Below are 18,405 nucleotides of genomic sequence, written 5' to 3'. Positions count from 1 at the left end.
AAGACAGCCTGAATGTTTCAAAGCATCCATTTATTTCTGAATTTTTTAAAAATGGAAGTTGTGACCTTAATTTAAAATAGAACATTTTTTTTTAAAGGAAAGAATTTGCATTTTCCTCTTGTATGTGATTTTTATAAAGAAAGTTTGCCCACATATTTTTAAGTTTAATCAGCATTATTAATGCTTTCCTAAGTCTAGATAATCCTTAAAACAATAAATCAAATCTTGAGCTTAAAGTTGTTGATTTTTGAGATGTAAATATACATATTGAAAAACAGAATAATTGGCTCTCATCAGCCTTTTTGAACTAGCTCCAGCCCTGTTTCTGTTTAAGGACACTTCTAATTTCAAATCCGTGATCTGGAGATACCCATTCACTTGTGGACAGGTTACCAGTTGACACTGATGAAGGAGCTTCCATACCAGAGTCTCCTTCACTGATGACATCTCAGGTCTGAACAATAACAACAGAAAGTCTACATTTATATCTGACTTTAGTATCTTTAAAGAAGTGCATTTGCAATAATCCTACTGTAGCAGTGGGAGTATGTTGTAGATAAGGAAAGTGGGAGTATTTTGTAGATAAGGAAACCAAGCTTTAGAAAGTTTAATCAGTATGCCCAAAGGCCTATAACTAGAAAGTGACTTGGTACCTGGATTGGAGTCAGAGGCCTTGGCTGTCAATCTTGATTCTGCTCCTTCCCAGAAGACCGTCATTGGACTCTGGTTCTCCATTTCCTCATTTATAATGTAAGAATGGACAAGATCTCCAAAGCTCTTTTCTGGTCCAAAAATCTTTTATTCTTAAATTATAACTCTAAGCCGAGCTGCTTCCTAATAGCATTTTCATGCAAAAAAGAAACTGCTGAATGTGCTCTCAGGATGACAGGATTTCGAAGTCAGCCTTTCTGCAGCATGCATGTAGATTTCTTAGTGTGTTGGGACATACCTACAGAATGCAGTAAATTACTGAGAAAACATGGACTTTTGCAAAAGTGATAGCCCGTGGTAGGCACTTAATAAATACTTATTGACTGTGACTGGCTGTATGTAGTGTGTGCCCATGGTGAACCCTGAGTTGGGCTTCAGATTTATGGGGAAATGAGAGAAGAGAACAGGATTCATGGGCAGAAATGGCTGTGATGGTGCCAGCCTGCCCATGATGCCCATTTCTTAGTGTTGTGATCCGTAAGATATTTGCAGCACACTGGCACATAGTATCAAATTGATTGGTAATTACTGTACCAAATTTATACCCAGGTTATGTATTATATGGACATCCAGTTAACAGGTTTTTACTAAGTATCTACTGTGTACTTAGTGATATGGATTCAAAGAAATACAAAAAAGGTTATAAATTGGGACAAGAATATTTTTTAAAGAATGAAACAAACATAGCTGAGGATATGGGAATCCATCAAGCAGGAATCCCAAACTACCAGTCAACCAAGAAAGGAGCAAACATTTATCAAATGCTTACTACATGCCAGGTGCTAAGTACTTTACAAATACGATCTCCTTTGAGTCTCATAATAACTCTGGGAGTTTGGTACTATTATTCTAATTTTATTTTTGAGGAAACTGAGACAGGTAAACAGAAGTTAAGCGATTTACCTATTGTCACTAGCTAGGAAAGTGACTGAGACTGAATTTGTAATTGGAGGAGACCTCCAGGTATAATGATCTATCCACTTTACCACCATTGCATCCCTTTTTGCATTCTTCCAGTACTCATTTTTTTCATAGAGAAATACAGAATTACATCACCTTTGTAAAAAAGATATTGGATCTGATATTTTGATTTTATTCATTTAGGGTTTTTTTTTTAAAGACATAATACTTTCAACACTATAGTGTCTGATTAAAGACACAATAACATGAAACACTCCCTGCCCTCAAGGAGTTTACATTCTACCAAAGGGACCTGACAGAGGTGCTTTGGGGAGAACCAATAATCTTTTGTAAATTGCCTTAATAGTCTGGAAACATTCAATTTGATTATTTTAGAAACTTAATTTACTAGTACACCATCAATAAAATCCATTGTTGCATAATTTTGCCTAAGCAGATTATCATTTGTCAGTTAAGGAATTATTACCCTTTAAATACAAGCATCTAAGGCTCTCTCATTACACCTTTGCACTAATATCTTTGAGATTTCTTGATTTGGTATCAAAAGCTTAGAAAAAAGAGTTTGGACCAAAACAAGCTCTTGTCCATCCATACTGATCTTTGAAGTCAGCCTTGGAGATTCAAAGAAGGAACTATGATTTCAGTGTGACCACAAACCATTTCCTTGCCAGCTACAGTATTATAGATTGTTAGATATTGCTGCTGTTAAATATTTTTTTAACCTATTTAAACTGTTATCAGATACCCACATTTTTTGTATTTGGGGAAACAAATAGTAATTGTTGGCTTGTTTATAAGAAAGAGGTGTATTTCAGCTAGATCTTTTGATATAATTCATGATTCCCCCAATTGTTTGTTTATGCATTTATTAGTTTATAGTGCTAATTCATGGTGCCTGTTAGTCAGTGGACATGTTTATTTAGCAGAACTACAAATCTTTCCCTTTCCAAGATAATATATTATGGTCTGTTAAAATGCATTCTCTCTCTTTTTTAAATTTTCCCTCTTAAACAATGGGGCAAACTCAAATAATTTCACTCAAAATGCAAAGTTTAGAAAATATCCAGAATCTATTTAATGAATTAGGAATCTGGGGATCATTCACTTAGCTTTTGAGATCAACATTTGTACAGTTGTGTAATTTTTTTCTTTTTCTCCTTCTCCCCCTCCTCCCTCTCCTTCCCTTTTGTGAATTTATGTAATAAAAAATTTTTTATCATGGAGGCTAATCTCAAAGCCTGAACCCTTCTGGCAAAGCCTCTGAGAAGCCAGAGTCATATCCTGGCTATAGTAAAACATATGATTGTGATTTGAGTGGATATAGTTGATAGAGCAGTCATTCCTTCATTATGTTTTTCTGATATTTATGGTTTAGTTTTTACTGATTATTGCAATTGTATGATAGTCATAATGGCACAATAAATGGATGTTGGATTTCCATTGGATTTTTCTGATCTCTTGATTACTATTAAATAGTATAAATGATTAGACATGGAGAATGCTTTTAGATCCATTCAGCTGGAATAGCCAAAGCTATTCACCTATAAATAGAGATATATTTAATCACATTCTTACGTGAGTTTCAATCTTGCCTGTTGAACATTTTAAATCAGAACAAATTTGACATGTTTGAATTAAACTCATCCCTCCCATCCTAAAGCCTTTCTTCTTCCTTACTTCACTTTTTGGAGGAACCACTATCTTTCTAGCCTCTGAGCTGCATGAACTTCACATTGTACATAACTCCTTATCCCTCATAGCCAATCAGTTGCCAAATATTGCCATTTCTACATTCACACTTATCTCATCCAATGCCCTTCTCTCTACTCACCAAACCCTTCATCACCTCACCTGAAACATTACAATCCTAATAAGTCTCTCCATTTCTTTCCACTTTAATTCATCCTACGTACTGCTACCAGAGTAAGTTTTCTTAAGCAAAGCTCTTCCCATGGCACTTCCCTTACAAAAATCTAGTATCTCTCTAAGATATTTATTCTAGGATATTCTAGAATATCTATCTATTAACTCCTCTACATAGCCTGGCCCCAGTCTATATTTCTGGTCTTATTGGACATTAGTCTCCCTCCCACACTGTGCTCCAGCCAAAATAGCCTTCTCCCTGTGCTTAATTTATAATGTTCCACCTCTGGTCTTTGCCCCAGCTCTCTCTCATGTTTGAGATGCACTCTTTCCTTACCTCTGTCTCAGAGAATCTCTGTCTTCCTGCAAATGCAGCATCTGCATTTGACCTTTCCTGGTCTGCTCCAATTGCTAGTGTCTTCCACCTCAAACTACCTTGTATTTGATTACTTTGTATGAATTAACACCATATATGATGTATACAGAGTCTTAGGGAAGTTTTAAGCTGTTTCAAACAATTAAATTTTAAAACTGCTCTAAGACTTTGGGGATAGTGTATTTATGGTGTATATACTCAGTTGATTTATCTACCCATTAGTAACACACACAGACTCTCACTCTCTCTCTCTCTCTCTCTCTCTCTCTCTCTCTCTCTCTTTCTCTCTCTCTCTTTCTCTCTCTTTCTCTTCCCCCCCCCCATCTCTCCTTCTCCCAGTCCTTCCCTTTTTCCCTCCCTCCCTCCAAACACAGAAATTGAGATTCGTTTAACAGGGATAGGCTATCCTCTTGCTTACTATACCTCCCTCAATGTTCAATTTAATTTGCTTTGGGTGCAACATTGTGGGGACATCAATGATGGAAGACCCCAGTAAAGGTTACATAGCAATAAGACTCTGAAAAATGTCAACCTGGAGTCACAGCCCTGGAAGCAGGTTATCGTAAGATGTAAGGGACCCAAGAACAAAGCCCAAACAACTTTTATCTTAATTTTGACTATGTTTCACATTGTTACTCAAGTTAAGATATAACAAGAAGAATGAGATTTTCAAAGAAAGTTTGATTTTGGGGTCCATCTCTATGAAAAAAGATATTGTTCTAGTTTTAGGCATTTACTTTTTTTTAAGTGAGGCAAAACCTAACTTAGGTGCTATAGGATAAAGATAGAAGAAAGGAGTTTTCTCATTGCTGTTTTTTCCCTACCCAATGCATTTAGTCCAGCTCCTTTAGAAGCTGAGGACCAAAAATTCTACCTAAACCTACCTGAATCAACAAAGAATTACCAAGCTTCTCATAGCCCAAACCAGACCCCAAACTGAATCCTTCAGGAGAGATTGTCCAGATCTTTCATAATATACTTCTCTATCTTTCATCTCGTTTTCTCTGGTGGATAGACCCTCCTGCTAACCCTGTCCACTTTTGATTTTGCTCATTCCTTTTCTTTTTCATTCCTCCCCACTTAAACTCTACTCAACAAAAAACTGTAATCACTAAAAATAAGAGTTGTACTAATTGGAAACCTCTCCATCAATGGAAGCTGGGAACATTAGAGCATGTTTTGTTTTACATCTCAGTAGCCTTTTTTTAATTTGAAAACTTATTATATACTATGACATTGGGAAGCTTAGGTTTGAATGAATGGGTTGGGTAAATGAACCATGATATTTTTCCTTTCTCTTTGAATATGCTCAGGAAATCAGAGTAGAAAATGATATATTTTCTAATTTCAAAGAATGGGTAAACAGTGGTTGGATAAGAATGTGATGTGCGGAATAAGGTATTTGGAATATTCTGTACATAAGGGGACTAAATGTTTTCCTGAAGCAGCTTCTATGGGATGGTTTGGGATTTTTGTGGGACTCTGTATTGATCAATTGATCATCTCTTCAATAAGTCCCCCTACTTATTATCATCTGTGTGTCATGCTTTCCTTGAGGGCACACATAGAAAATCACAGAATTATAGGAGATGGGTCTTAAGATTTTGGTCTACTTAATTCTGATCTCACTGGTAGATGAGGCAGCTCTCTGCCATTATCTATCTATAATTTAAAATTACATGATATCTCTATGGTATTTTTATTAATGTGAAACATTGCCTCTATAAATAGAGGATAATAGCTGTACCCAGACTGAACAACTCAGGATATTTCCTAATTGTCCATTTTCTTTCTAGAAAGACCTCCCCACCTTTTTTATTCATTTTAGAGAATGTATTTAATTCTCCTGATTATATTATGGAAAAAGCACCAATTAGGTACTGATGGGTCCTAATACCTTCTAAGCTACTTCTTAACTAGAAGGGCATGTCCTTAGGGAACAGGAGATAGAGTATTTTCAGAATAATTATTCCTAAATCCTCAAAACAGAAGTCTTTTCAGGACTCTATATTCATTCACAATTTAAAGGCATGAAACACTGGCCTCCTTACTTTCATGAACTGTTATATAAATAGTGTAATTGGTTTGCATATGGGCACCTTGCATTTGCACTTCTGACAAGTGCACTTCTGCGCTTCCATAAAAAGAAAATAGGCAGAGAAAAGCAAGATCTTTTGTTTTGTTTTGACTTTTTTTTTTTAATTGACAATCTGCCAGATGGAAGGTAGCCTCATTATTATTTCCCCTTATAATTTGCTGAATTACTATAATGAGGATTAATTTGATTCACAGGATATCCTTCATTGTTCCTAGAGGCTGACAAAAGACTGCTTGTAAAATCTTCTTAAACTCTCCAAGTTCAGAGGAAGGCCAGGAGTCATTGGTTTTTTAATGTTGAAAAACAAGTTTATGAATTATGTCTTAATGCTTCTGAGATGGACACTCATAAATCTCCTTCTGGATTGGCAGGAAAATCTGGAAACTTCTCTCCTGTGGGAAAAGGAATTTTGAATCTTTTGGAAGAAAAGGGGATCAGTTTTTGAGATAATGTTTTTTGTGGCTCAGGAATGAGGAAAGCAGGATATATGTTTGGCTAAGAAATATCCCATTATAGTTACCTAATATGAAATCTTATGAAATATCTTGTTGCAATGGAATTTTAAAACAATGAGAGTATTGTTAGAAATTATATTCTCAGTCTTTGAGAACTAGAGTTGATGATAGAATTAAAGATGAGGTTCTATTAATTGAATTGTACATCAGTGCTTTGAATCCACAAAAGAAAGAAGAAAAAAAGAAATACTGAGAATCCTCCTTTCTCCTAGCACTTGGACCTCACTGGTCTTGTATGGATTAATGTTTTCTGAGTTTAAGTGGTTTCTGTTCCCAAGCTGAGGTGTTTGTCATATGAAAGTCTGAGATGAGTTGCAGATAATCACAACTTTAAGACAAACTAGAAGTATAGAGAGCCCTCAGCTACAATAAAAACAAACTACAATAATTATTTTTTCCATTATAGAAAATGACTGTTGTGTGGGCAAGGAATAGAATGGCTCTTGCTCGTACAGAGGTCTTTGTCCATAGAATTAATTATAATCAGATCAATAGGACATTATTATTGTGATGGGATAGGGGACCCTGCCTACTAGAACATGGAAAAAGCTTTCCTACACTAATGCTTTTTAAAATGGTATTTAGTGTCATGGGACTTTGCTTCTGTTTAAGAAAAAAATGTTTATTTATATCTCTTAGTTTTTCATCACTTTCATTTCCAAATATACTCCCCATTCTTTACCCATCCCTTGTAACAAACAACAAAAAAAGAAAAATTTAAAAGATCAACTCAGCAAAACTTGCTGAAATATGATGATGTATGAAGTTTTCCATATCCCTAGGGCTCTGCATCTGCAAAGAAGATGTTTTCTCCCCTTTTTTCTACTTAATTAATAAATTAATTAATTTTCTATTTACTGAAGTTAACCAAACATATAAGTCCAAAGACTTTAGATCATAGGCTTCCCGATCCTTCAGGAAGGATAGAATTTTAGAATCTTTACGAAGGAGAGCTCAGAATCATTCTCCTGAGTGATGGTGGGCACTCTCTGGATCTGTGAGGTTCTGCTATTAACAGTAGTATTTGTTATATTGCTTAGCACAGTGCCTGGCCCATGGTAGATACTTAATAAAAATGCATAGTTCTCTACCCTTTCATCTTGTCTATCATTTTACAGGTAAGCAGAGGTAAACTGACCTGCTTGAGTTCACATAAGCAGTAAGTGAGGTTTTCTGAATCAAGTGTTCCAAATCCTATATATATACCCTTTCTATTATACCAGGCTGCCGTGATCCAAACTGTGTCCACAGGACCATCTGAGACTTCTGTGTAACGTGATTACATATAATCATCATCATCATCATCATTGTTTAATTTTTATATTATTATATTACATCATTATCAATTGTTATATTATGCATATATAATATATTCATACATTGTATATAATTTTATATTCTTTGTTTTTATTATATTACACTATATATTTATATATAATACATTGTATATTATAATCATATTATTAATATTCTTATATTAATTAAATATTATTATTATTATTTTTGCTTCCCAGACTGCCATCCTCTATGTCAACAATGTGTAGCCGACCTCCACAACACTGGCAGCATCTGCCTCAGGTGTCAGAATGCCCGATACTTGCTGCTAGGGGACCACTGTGTTTCTAGTTGTCCCACTGGATACTATCCAGAGAATGGAGCTTGTAAACGTAAGTAGCCACTGGACCCCAAAGCTGGAGACACCTGCAAAGGTGCCAGAGGTATCTTCTGGAAATTTGAGCCCCTCTCTGTATCCAACAATGGAGAAAGGAAGCGTTATGTTTTTGGGGTCACCTGGGCTTGATCTTTGGAAAGTTTGATCTCAAATATTTCTTTTTTTTCCCCCAAGGGTGTCATTCATCCTGTAAAACTTGCCATAGCTACGGCCCCTCCTCCTGCTCATCGTGTGAAGCTGACCTTGTCCTGTCTCACAATGGCTTGTGTACCAGCACCTGTTTCCCAGGGCACTATCTGGATGAAAACAATACCTGCCAACGTATGTTCTACACTAATCTGCTCTCTGCTTTCCTTCTTATCTAGTACATTGTATGGTGGTGGAGGATGGCTCTAGAACTTGAATTTATTTCTCTTTAATCAACAACCTTCCTTTGATATTGTCAACTCTCCAGTGCCCCACTCCCCCCTTAGCTTTATACTTGCTCTATTATGTCAGGAATCTTTGATCTTGTTAATGGTGGATATTCCATTTACCACTGCTGATTGCATCTCCTCCATGACTAGGGAGATTTATTTTTAGAATTTCTATGGACAAAAGGATGCATCCTGGTGTGTGAGCCCCTTCAAACCAATTCCCCAACAACTGTTACGTACTTATTATGTTATTGCACTTGTACTTGATGGCTCTCCAGATTGGAAGGGCCACCAGAAAATAGGAAAGGACACAAGATGAGGAGACCATAGCAGGGTTAATTTTATGAAGAACCAATGTAAATTTACATTTTATTTGCATACACATATGTTGTGAAATATCACATATTTATAAATTATAATTTTTAAATAAATTATAAATGAAATATAATTTTTTTAAAAGATCAAAGCAATAACTTGAAAAGGTAATCTAGTTCTCCTTAATATGTGTGAATAGTTTTGCACCAGAGTAAAGATAGAAGACAAGCAAATCACTGCTAATAAGTTGTTTTTTCGTTATATTATTTCAAATAAGGTGCTGTTTGTTTTTTTTAAAGCTATTCCATTTTTTCTTTATTAAATAATTACAATAAGCATGACTGGGAAATTAGAGAAGTTGAAGACTGTTTTTGTTCATCTTTGACCTCTGAGCTAAAGTGCTATTATTTGGGCCATTTCCTAGGATCTGGTTGGGAACACATATTGTTTGATTATCTCTAGTAGTCTGGGGAACTCTTAAATTCTGTAAAAACAAAGATGAATGTACATGAATGTTCAACACATAAACAAAGATGCCTTAGCAGAGAAATAGTAATGGGGATGTATGTCTTCCCAGTAGTGGTATTGTGGGAACAAAAAATGGAAAGGAAAAAGATAGAGCCCCTGCTGTAGAGTGGATGATAAAAATGAACTATATTAAAGTCATTTTCCTCTGGGAAGCTTCTTTTTATGTTCAATGTGACCCCTGCACAAGTCAAGTATGTTTCAAGTACTATCACATAAGTTAGGGCTATGCATTTTATATGGGATAATCTTCCATCTTGGGTCCTTTCCTAAAAATTAAGTGTCATTTTCTTAGGGAATGGGAAAGTATGGCTGTGGATTGGGAAATTGGAGTGTGTGTGTGTCTGTGTGCATGCTATACTGATAATCTATAATTCCATTTTGTGATTCTGACATGTAGAGACGATTGCAGTCTGAGCCAATTTAATGGATTCATTATCACGTAGAGGGATATCACTCATCCCTGATATCTCTGAGGGGTACTTCTATCCCCTCTATTGAAGGACATGAGAACTGAGAGTCTGTCTCCCTTTGAGACATTCTTTTGATGGTGATTTTTTTAAGAGTAGTCTACTGCTTTACTCTGTCAGTATGGAACTCTTTTATTATTATTATTATTTTTTTATTTAATAGCCTTTTATTTACAGGATATATACATGGGTAACTTTACAGCATTAACAATTGCCAAACCTCTTGTTCCAATTTTTCACCTCTTACCCCCCCCCACTCCCTCCCCTAAATGGCAGGATGACCAGTAGATGTTAAATATATTAAAATATAACTTAGATACATAATAAGTATACATGACCAAAACATTATTTTGCTGTACAAAAAGAATCAGACTCTGAATTATTGTACAATTAGCTTGTGAAGGAAATCAAAAATGCAGGTGTGCATAAATATAGGGATTGGGAATTCAATGTAATGGTTTTTAGTCATCTCCCAGAGTTCTTTTTCTGGGTATAGCTAGTTCAGTTCATTACTGCTCCATTAGAAATGATTTGGTTGATCTCGTTGCTGAGGATGGCCTGATCCATCAGAACTGGTCATCATCTAGTATTGTTGTTGAAGTATGTAATGATCTCCTGGTCCTGCTCATTTCACTCAGCATCAGTTCGTGTAAGTCTCTCCAGGCCTTTCTGAAATCATCCTGTTGGTCATTTCTTACAGAACAGTAATATTCCACAGTATGGAACTCTTTAGGAATTCAACACTAATGTAATGCTTTTTAAAATTATTGATTATGGTTGTGATGAGAACTAAGAAACAAGTGAATCTAAGAATGTGTTTCAGAGCTCTGGGCCCCAGAAGGCATCCGGCCCAAGTTTCTATCTGGTAAGAGATCCTTGCTAAAGCATTCCTGACAGACCGTTATCTAGCCTTTCAACAAAAGGCATAAAGATTCATTGGGAAAAACTCTAGTTTTCTACTTTGAGGATCCAGGTTCAGTTCATATTCAGGTTGCTGTGTGACTTTGGATATTTTGTTCTCGAGACCTCATTTGTCTATAAAATGTGGGAGTTGGACTCAATGACCCTTAAATCCATTCTTTCTCTAGATTTATGATCTTGTGATCTCTAGTAATTGAGATTATAATCCTCATGAAGTATTCCTCCCCTTCTTCAATTTATCTTTTCTACAATTTATCATAAAGAGCACCACAGAATGAGTCTAATCTTTTGTGAAATCCTTCTAAGCATTTGAAGACATATCCCTTTTCCCCTTACTTTTACTTCAGCCATTCCTTCTCTAATATTATTCCCAGAGCCCTTAGTCTCCTGTCTAAATTCATCTAGACACTAATTTATCATTGTCCATCTCCAAATATACTCCAGTATTCAAACTTCATGTCATTTGATTTCCCTTCAGTAATACTGGCATTAGGTGGCCCAGTAAAGTGCCAGATCTGGAAATATATATGCCTGCCAACAAGAATGACCTTCACACTCAAAATAACAAAACTAAAATGGCCAATAAGGAATTGATAGCCAAAATAAGTAAGGAGACAACATGAGAGCATCTAAAAAACTTATCTACCTGTGTTCAAATCCAGCCTCAAATACTTCCTAGCTGTGTGACTCTGTGCAAGTCATTTAATCTTGCCTTTCTCAGTCTCCTTATCTGTAAAATAAGCTGGAGAAGCAAATGGCAAACTATTCTAGTATTTCTGCCAAAAAAATCCCAAATGAGATCACAAGGATTCAGACATGACTGAATAATAATGTTGGCATTAACTCATCCATGTCTATTTATCCTGGGTTACACTTTCCCATATACTGTTTTTTAATTTCACTACAGTGATATTCATCCAAAACACTAGAGGCCTTGCATGATTTCTCTTGCTATTAATAGGATAACAGTGGGAAATTCAGGCTGTCCACTAGTTGGCACTCACTCTCACCTTATGACCGGACCATCTTTTTATTTTTTTCATATACAGTTAGTCCCAATTAGTTTGAGTAATGGATCCCCCTGGAGTAACTGTTGCATCATTAAAATTTGCATTACTCAAAACATGATTATGTAAAATATGGTAACTGGTTAGCAGAAAGGAAACATGCAGCGCAAATTCAAATGATGTGCCTACTTTATGTGGTTCATTATTCTCACTATTCAGTACCCTAACTGTATTTCCATTATTTCATATTTTATTCCAGTTGTTCTTCAGAATTCTTCTATTGTAATATGTTTTAGGAAAAATCTATTTCAATACCCCAAAGAATCCATACATGTATGAATATATGCATCAGGTGAATATCCAGTTTCCATTTGAAGAGCTCATGAAGGAGAAGTGACCACCTCTGAATGTGTACTGCCTTATACTTGAGGTCAAAGAATCAACTTTCAATGTACAAGATGAAGAGGACTGAAAGCTCAATGTGCATGATCTGTATATAATATGACAGCCAAAAAGACCCCAAACCCAAAACCTAATGAGACTTTGAACTACATTAAGAAAGGCAAAGTTTTCAGGAATAAGAAAGTGATAGTCTAACTTTGGAGTTTTGTGTATAGTTCTTAACAGCTCTTATTGGTGGAAAGTTTCTCCTGACATCAAGTCTAAATTTATTTCTTTTCATCTGTTACTCATAGCTTCTGTTTCTTCCCCCCCCCCCCCCCCCCGGCACCAAACATAACAGTTTCCAACCCTCAAGTTATCTAATAGCTTTTCAAAGTCTTGAATAAAATTTTTTTGGTCCCTCCCCTTCTTACTCTTTCCCGCCCTTAAATCTTCTATTCTCCATTTCTAACCGTCCCCATTCTTTCAATAGCTGTTCTTATAGCATAAACTCAAGGATCCAAACCATGAAATTTTTCCTTCCAGTATACCCCAACTTATTAATTGTGGTGTTAAGTCCTATACACAAAATTCCAGCATTAGACTGATAAAGTGGGACTGTCACTTCCTTATTTCTCTTTTAATATAGCTCAAAGTCTCATTAGGTTTTTGGTTTTGTGTCTTTTTGGCTGTCATATTATACAGATTGTGCACATTGTGCTTTCAGTCAACTTCATCTTTTACATTAAAAGTTGATTCTTTTTGACCTCAAGTATAAGGTAGTACATTCATCCCTATTGAATTTCATTTAATTATTGAGCCAAGTGCTCTAACCCCAGCAAAATTCTTTTGGATCTTGATTCTGGCAATCTAATGTTACTATTACTTCTAAGCTTTTTGCCATCTGTACATTTGATGAGTATACTATTGATTAATTTCTCCATGTCATTAATAAATATAATAGTTTAAGGACCAAGGAGAGTTACTTGGGATGTTCCACTAAGGAGATCTCTTGTTGTCATCCAGCCATTGATGACTATTCCATAAATCCAATTATTCAGTCAATTCTGAATTTTTTATTACATAGTTTGTCTTTTTCTCCATTTTTCTCTCTCTTTCTCTTCCCCCCCTCCTCCCTCTTTTCCACAAAAATATTTGATACTTTATCAAATGCTTTCCTATAATTTCAGAATTCTCTAAAACCTAGTAATCCTATTAAAAAAGGAAGTAACATTAGCCTGATATAATCTGGTTTGGAGGAAGCCAAGCTGGATCCTTGTAATCATTTCTTTTTTTCCTCTAGATGCTCACCAATGATCTCTAACCTTTTTTTTTTTGAACATTGAGACAGTGTTTGCTCTTTTACAGGCCTACCGTACCTCTTCTGTTTTCCATGTTTTGCCAGTTATTACCAATAGTGACTCATAATCACACCTACCATTTTGGTATTCCAAAAATCCTGTTTATTTGGGTCAAAGTTCTTGAATTCATCAAAGACAATTAGATACTCTCATACTATCTCTTTACTTATCTTGGCTATCAATTCCTTATTGGCCATTTTAGTTTTGTTATTTTGAGTGGGAAGGTCATTCTTGTTAGCAGGCAAAACAGAAACAAAATAGAATTTAATTGTTTTATCCTATCTGTGTTGTTCAGTTATCCTTGAGCATTAATGGTTCCTGCCTAGTTTTTGAACCTTTTCTTTTCCTCAATACAGTTAAAAACCAAATTAAACTAAACTTTTTGTTGTTGTCATCCTTAGCTTTTGTAGTCAGCTTCATTTTTTTTTTTTAACTTTAGCATCCTGGACATTACCTTTATAATATGTCACACTTTTAAATTGATCTTTCTTTACCTGATCTTTCTTTCAGCTTTAGTACCATGTATATTTTTTCCTTTTTTATTTTTTAATTGAAGCTTTTTATTTTCAAAATATTTACATGGATGATTTTCAATATTTAGCCTTACAAAACCTTGTGTTCTAATTTTTTCCATCCTTTCCCCCCACCCTCTTCCCTAGATGACAGGTGTTCTAGTATATGTTAAACATGTGCAATTCTATAAATATTTCTACAAAAATCATGCTGCACAAGAAAAATCAGATTAAAAAGGAAAAATATGAAAACAAAATGCAAGCAAATAACAACAAAGAGAGTGAAAATACTATGTCGTGGTCCACATTCAGTTCCCACTGTCCTTTCTCTGGTGTAGACGGCTTTCTTCATCACAAGACCATTGGAAATGCCCTGAATCATCTCAGTGTTGAGAGCCTATAAATCATCTCATTGTTGAGAACCTATGTATTTATATTAAATTAAGTGATTATTGAGTTTTTGGTATATCCTCATTGGTTTATCCAGACATTGCCCATTTTTTCTTCTTTTTTTGTAGTTGTTTTCTTTTATGTCTTCCAAATTTCTCTCTTGAGAGTTGCTCATATATTCCCATGTAGTTTTTATCCAAGAGATACTATCATCTTGTATTATTGAAGCCCATTTGACAGGTGAGGGAAATGAAACTTATGGAAAACCCAGGGTCTATAGTTGATGCACCTGACCCTTATGAAAATGTTTGTGATTCCAATCCCAGTGCTTTTTCTGGGATGTCTCTTCTTTGTCTCTCCTAAGGGAATATTATGAATGAAAATAATGATTAAAAATTTCAGCATGGTTTTTTTTCATATCTTTAGGGATAGCACCTTACCCTATTGTACAAGTAGACTAGTGTTTGATACTTTGTGTTGTAATCATTTGGTCTTCCTCTCTGTCTGCTCAGCATGCAATACCCAGTGCTGGAGTTGTGATTCCCCATCAAGATGTACCTCTTGCAGGGACTCAAGTAAGGTCCTTCTCTTTGGAGAATGTCAGTATGAGAGCTGTGCACAGCAATACTACCTCGACCTGTCTACCAAGACATGCAAAGGTAACCAAAGGTTTTTTTTTCTCCCCAAATTTTCTTTTTAAAATTGTTAACTTGACAAATGTGAATAAACATGATCATTTTCATATACAGAGAAGAGCAGAAAAAGCAGACTCTACTTGAAATGGTAAACCTCTGTTACATAGAGATTGAAAAAAATGTATATTTAACATAATGGTGTCAAACAGTCCTATTTATCTTTGTCCCCTTTTGATCTTTCTTTTGCACTCTCCTTTGTATTTTTTAATGTTTCATTGATATTATTTTTACTTTTTTCTTCATTTTGAATCTCTATTATTATCTTTCTTCCCTTTCCACTCTCTTCTCTCATAAAAAAAAATCCCAGCCTTGTAATAAGTACATCCAAGCAAAATAAATTCATACCTTTGTTATGTGTAAACATATACCTTATTCTGCTAAGAAGTGAAAAGAAGCAACCTTCATCATTACTAACAAAGGTCTTTTTGAAGTATGTGTCTATATGCAAGTGATGTAAATAGGTGCTTACTACTTCCCCTCCAAGGCTGAGCTCATCATAATGGGCTTAGTTTCTTGTGCCTTTATGTTTTTGAAAAACATAGGCAATACTGAGAGATCTTGTGCCATCAAAAAAATGTTTTCTGTTTTTATCCATTTGCCCCAGTTATCTCCACAAATTCTATAATTTGTGCCTTTTAGAAAGAATGAAGGGAATAAGGAATGAGTAGCTATGTGTATTCTATCAGTATTTTACTCTTCTGAGCTTGCTTCTGAAAGGTTCCTTTATTCCTTCTTTTCTGTCTTCCCCCTCACCCTCTATTTTAGGAGAAGAGCTGGAGCTTTTGGTATTAAGCAGGTGGGAAAATGTGGGATACTTTAAAAATTCACAAATGTGTGATAATTCTACCTCTTGGATACTTTCATTATCAACTTAGGAGGTCTGTTGTCCTTCAATCAAGAGCAGCTTTTCCATTTCCTTCCTCCCCACTGCTGGCTGAACAGCCAAGATGAATGCAAAGCTTTTCCCTTGTAAATAATTTTGTAACTGACCTGGAAAATTTGTTAAAGGATTTGGTTTACTGATTAAATCCTGTGCTTTCCTACCTCTGCTATGGCCCTTAGGTCTAGATTAACCAAATAAATGAATGAGATTAACATTCTAAATCTTTTTTGGAGCACAAGTACAGTCTTGCATGGTTACTGGCTTCTTGGAGACTTAGAAATATTGGATTCTGGACAAAAGGAAAGGTAGATAATGGTTGATTTGCTCTATTTGGAATAAGGGCTGGACAAAGCTGAGGATAAGTACTTTCTTTTCCATTACCTGTAATTATTTATTAGCTGTTTTATGAATGTTTTTTACCTTCTCATCACCCACTGTAAAAGATAAAAAGAGGCCACATATTATGTGATCCTGGGATTTGGAGTTTGAGTGATCAATCAGCAAACATTTATTAAATAGCTTCTATGTGCCAAACATTTTGCTGGGCTCTGAAATAAGTAATTTCTAAAGGAATTTATATGAGAGTTTAGAAGAGAAGTGTGTGCAAAAGTATATACAGAATAAATTCAAAGTAATTAAAATGCTGGAGAAACAAATGGCAAACCACTCTAGTATTTTTGCTAAGAAAACTCCATAGACATTATGATTCATGAGGTCACAAAGACTCAGACACAACTGAACCACTGAAGAAAAATAAAAAACAAGGTCTTTGAGAGATAGAGGTCTGAGTTCAGATGATTAGGAACCAGATATAATGGCAAGGTCATGGACCTGGGAGACTAAGAAATGTGGGGAAAATGGGGAAGTTTGGATCAGAAAAAAGTTCACAGTGGAGGGAGATGAATTCTGTTTTGGACAAGCATTGTCTCCATGCCAAAAGGCAATTGTTTGTGTGAGACTGAAGCTCAGGAAAAAGGCTGGGGATTAACATATAAATTTGAAGCATTTGTGTAGAAATGATAAGTAAACCCATTGATAAAATTACCAAGAGAGTATAAGAGAAGAGGCACTAGGACAGAACACATCTAATATAATTTTTTCATTTTACAGACAAAGAAATGAGATTGGATTCATGCTGAAATCCTCTCAAATCCGATGGGTTTTTTGTTTGTTTGTTTGCATTTCCCTAGTGCCTAGCTCAGTGCTATGCATATAGTGGACACTCATGGAGTCAATTTGGAATAGTTAATTTTGCTGCTTAAAGTGATGGATTTGTTACATCTTGTGAATACTTGTCTTTATGTGGAGATAAATTCTACATGATCTCTTCTCTTCCCAAAAGTAGCCAATATCCAATCTTTATTAAGTGCTAAAGATTCTCAAAACGACAGAAACCATATTTTTGGTTGCTGTTGACATCCCAGGTAAATTTCTTGGAAAGTAAGAACAACAAAACGTTTGTGTGAGAATAGGGACTATAATTAATTGTATGCTTGTTTTAGAGCTTATAATATAAGGATAAGTGCACTGGAACCTGAAACACTGAAAAATCAAGTTTCTCAGTCAATAAACATTTATTAAGTCTTAAACACTCTGGCTCCACGTGTACAGGAATTGCAGCTAATCATGCTTGGATTTGTCTTTTTTTTTTTCCCCCAGAATGTGACTGGAGCTGTAATTCGTGCCAGGGTCCACTGAGCACAGACTGCCTGCAGTGCATGGATGGCTATGTACTTCAGAATAGCATCTGTGTGGAGCAGTGTTCACTTTCCTTTTACAGGGATGCAGACCATTGCAAGAGTAAGTCTCTATTTACCTAACCCTGGCTTCTACATTTTAACCACTATGATTGTCCTCCCACAGACCTCAGATACTGTCAAAAGGGCAAAATCTTTATAAATTTGAGTGTGATTGAGGGTAGAAACTGTCTTTTCCCTTTCTTTTGAGGCTAGCACTTATCTCAATGTTTGGCACATAGTTAGTCCTTAATAAATGTTTATTGACTGAGAAACAGATTTTTAAAAATGAGAATTTATTAATTTTCTATTTCATTACTCCCTCCACATATTGAACAATTTAAAAAAAAAAGAAAGAAAAAAGAAAATACTGATGATAAGGATGCACATAGTCCAGGGAATAAAATTCCCATTTTTTCATGGTACATTAAATTTTATTTTCTTTTATTAAAGCTTTTTATTTTCAAAATATATACATGGATAAATTTTCAACATTGAACCTTGTAAAACCTTGTGTTCCAAATTTCCTCCCCTTCCTCCCACACCTTCTCCTAGATGGCAAGTAATCCAATATATGTTAAACATGTGCAATTCTTCTATATTTATTTCTACAATTATCATTCATGGTACATTTAAG

General features: G+C 35.3%; 1 protein-coding gene across 1 annotated transcript in view; it reads left to right on the top strand.

Moving 5' to 3' along the window:
- The window catches only part of FRAS1 (Fraser extracellular matrix complex subunit 1), a 483,962-nt gene that overhangs the window by 274,220 nt on the left and 191,337 nt on the right, over window positions 1-18,405 (top strand). The window contains exons 20-23 of the mRNA XM_012552056.2: window positions 7,999-8,151; window positions 8,331-8,477; window positions 14,967-15,113; window positions 17,692-17,832. Coding sequence (XP_012407510.1) covers window positions 7,999-8,151; window positions 8,331-8,477; window positions 14,967-15,113; window positions 17,692-17,832 — 588 coding nt within the window. The remainder of the gene's footprint in view (window positions 1-7,998; window positions 8,152-8,330; window positions 8,478-14,966; window positions 15,114-17,691; window positions 17,833-18,405) is intronic.

The sequence above is a fragment of the Sarcophilus harrisii genome, chromosome 6, assembly GCF_902635505.1.
Source record: "Sarcophilus harrisii chromosome 6, mSarHar1.11, whole genome shotgun sequence".
In the NCBI taxonomy this organism is placed as follows: Eukaryota; Metazoa; Chordata; class Mammalia; order Dasyuromorphia; family Dasyuridae; genus Sarcophilus; species Sarcophilus harrisii.
This window is presented reverse-complemented; position numbering and strand designations above follow the sequence as displayed.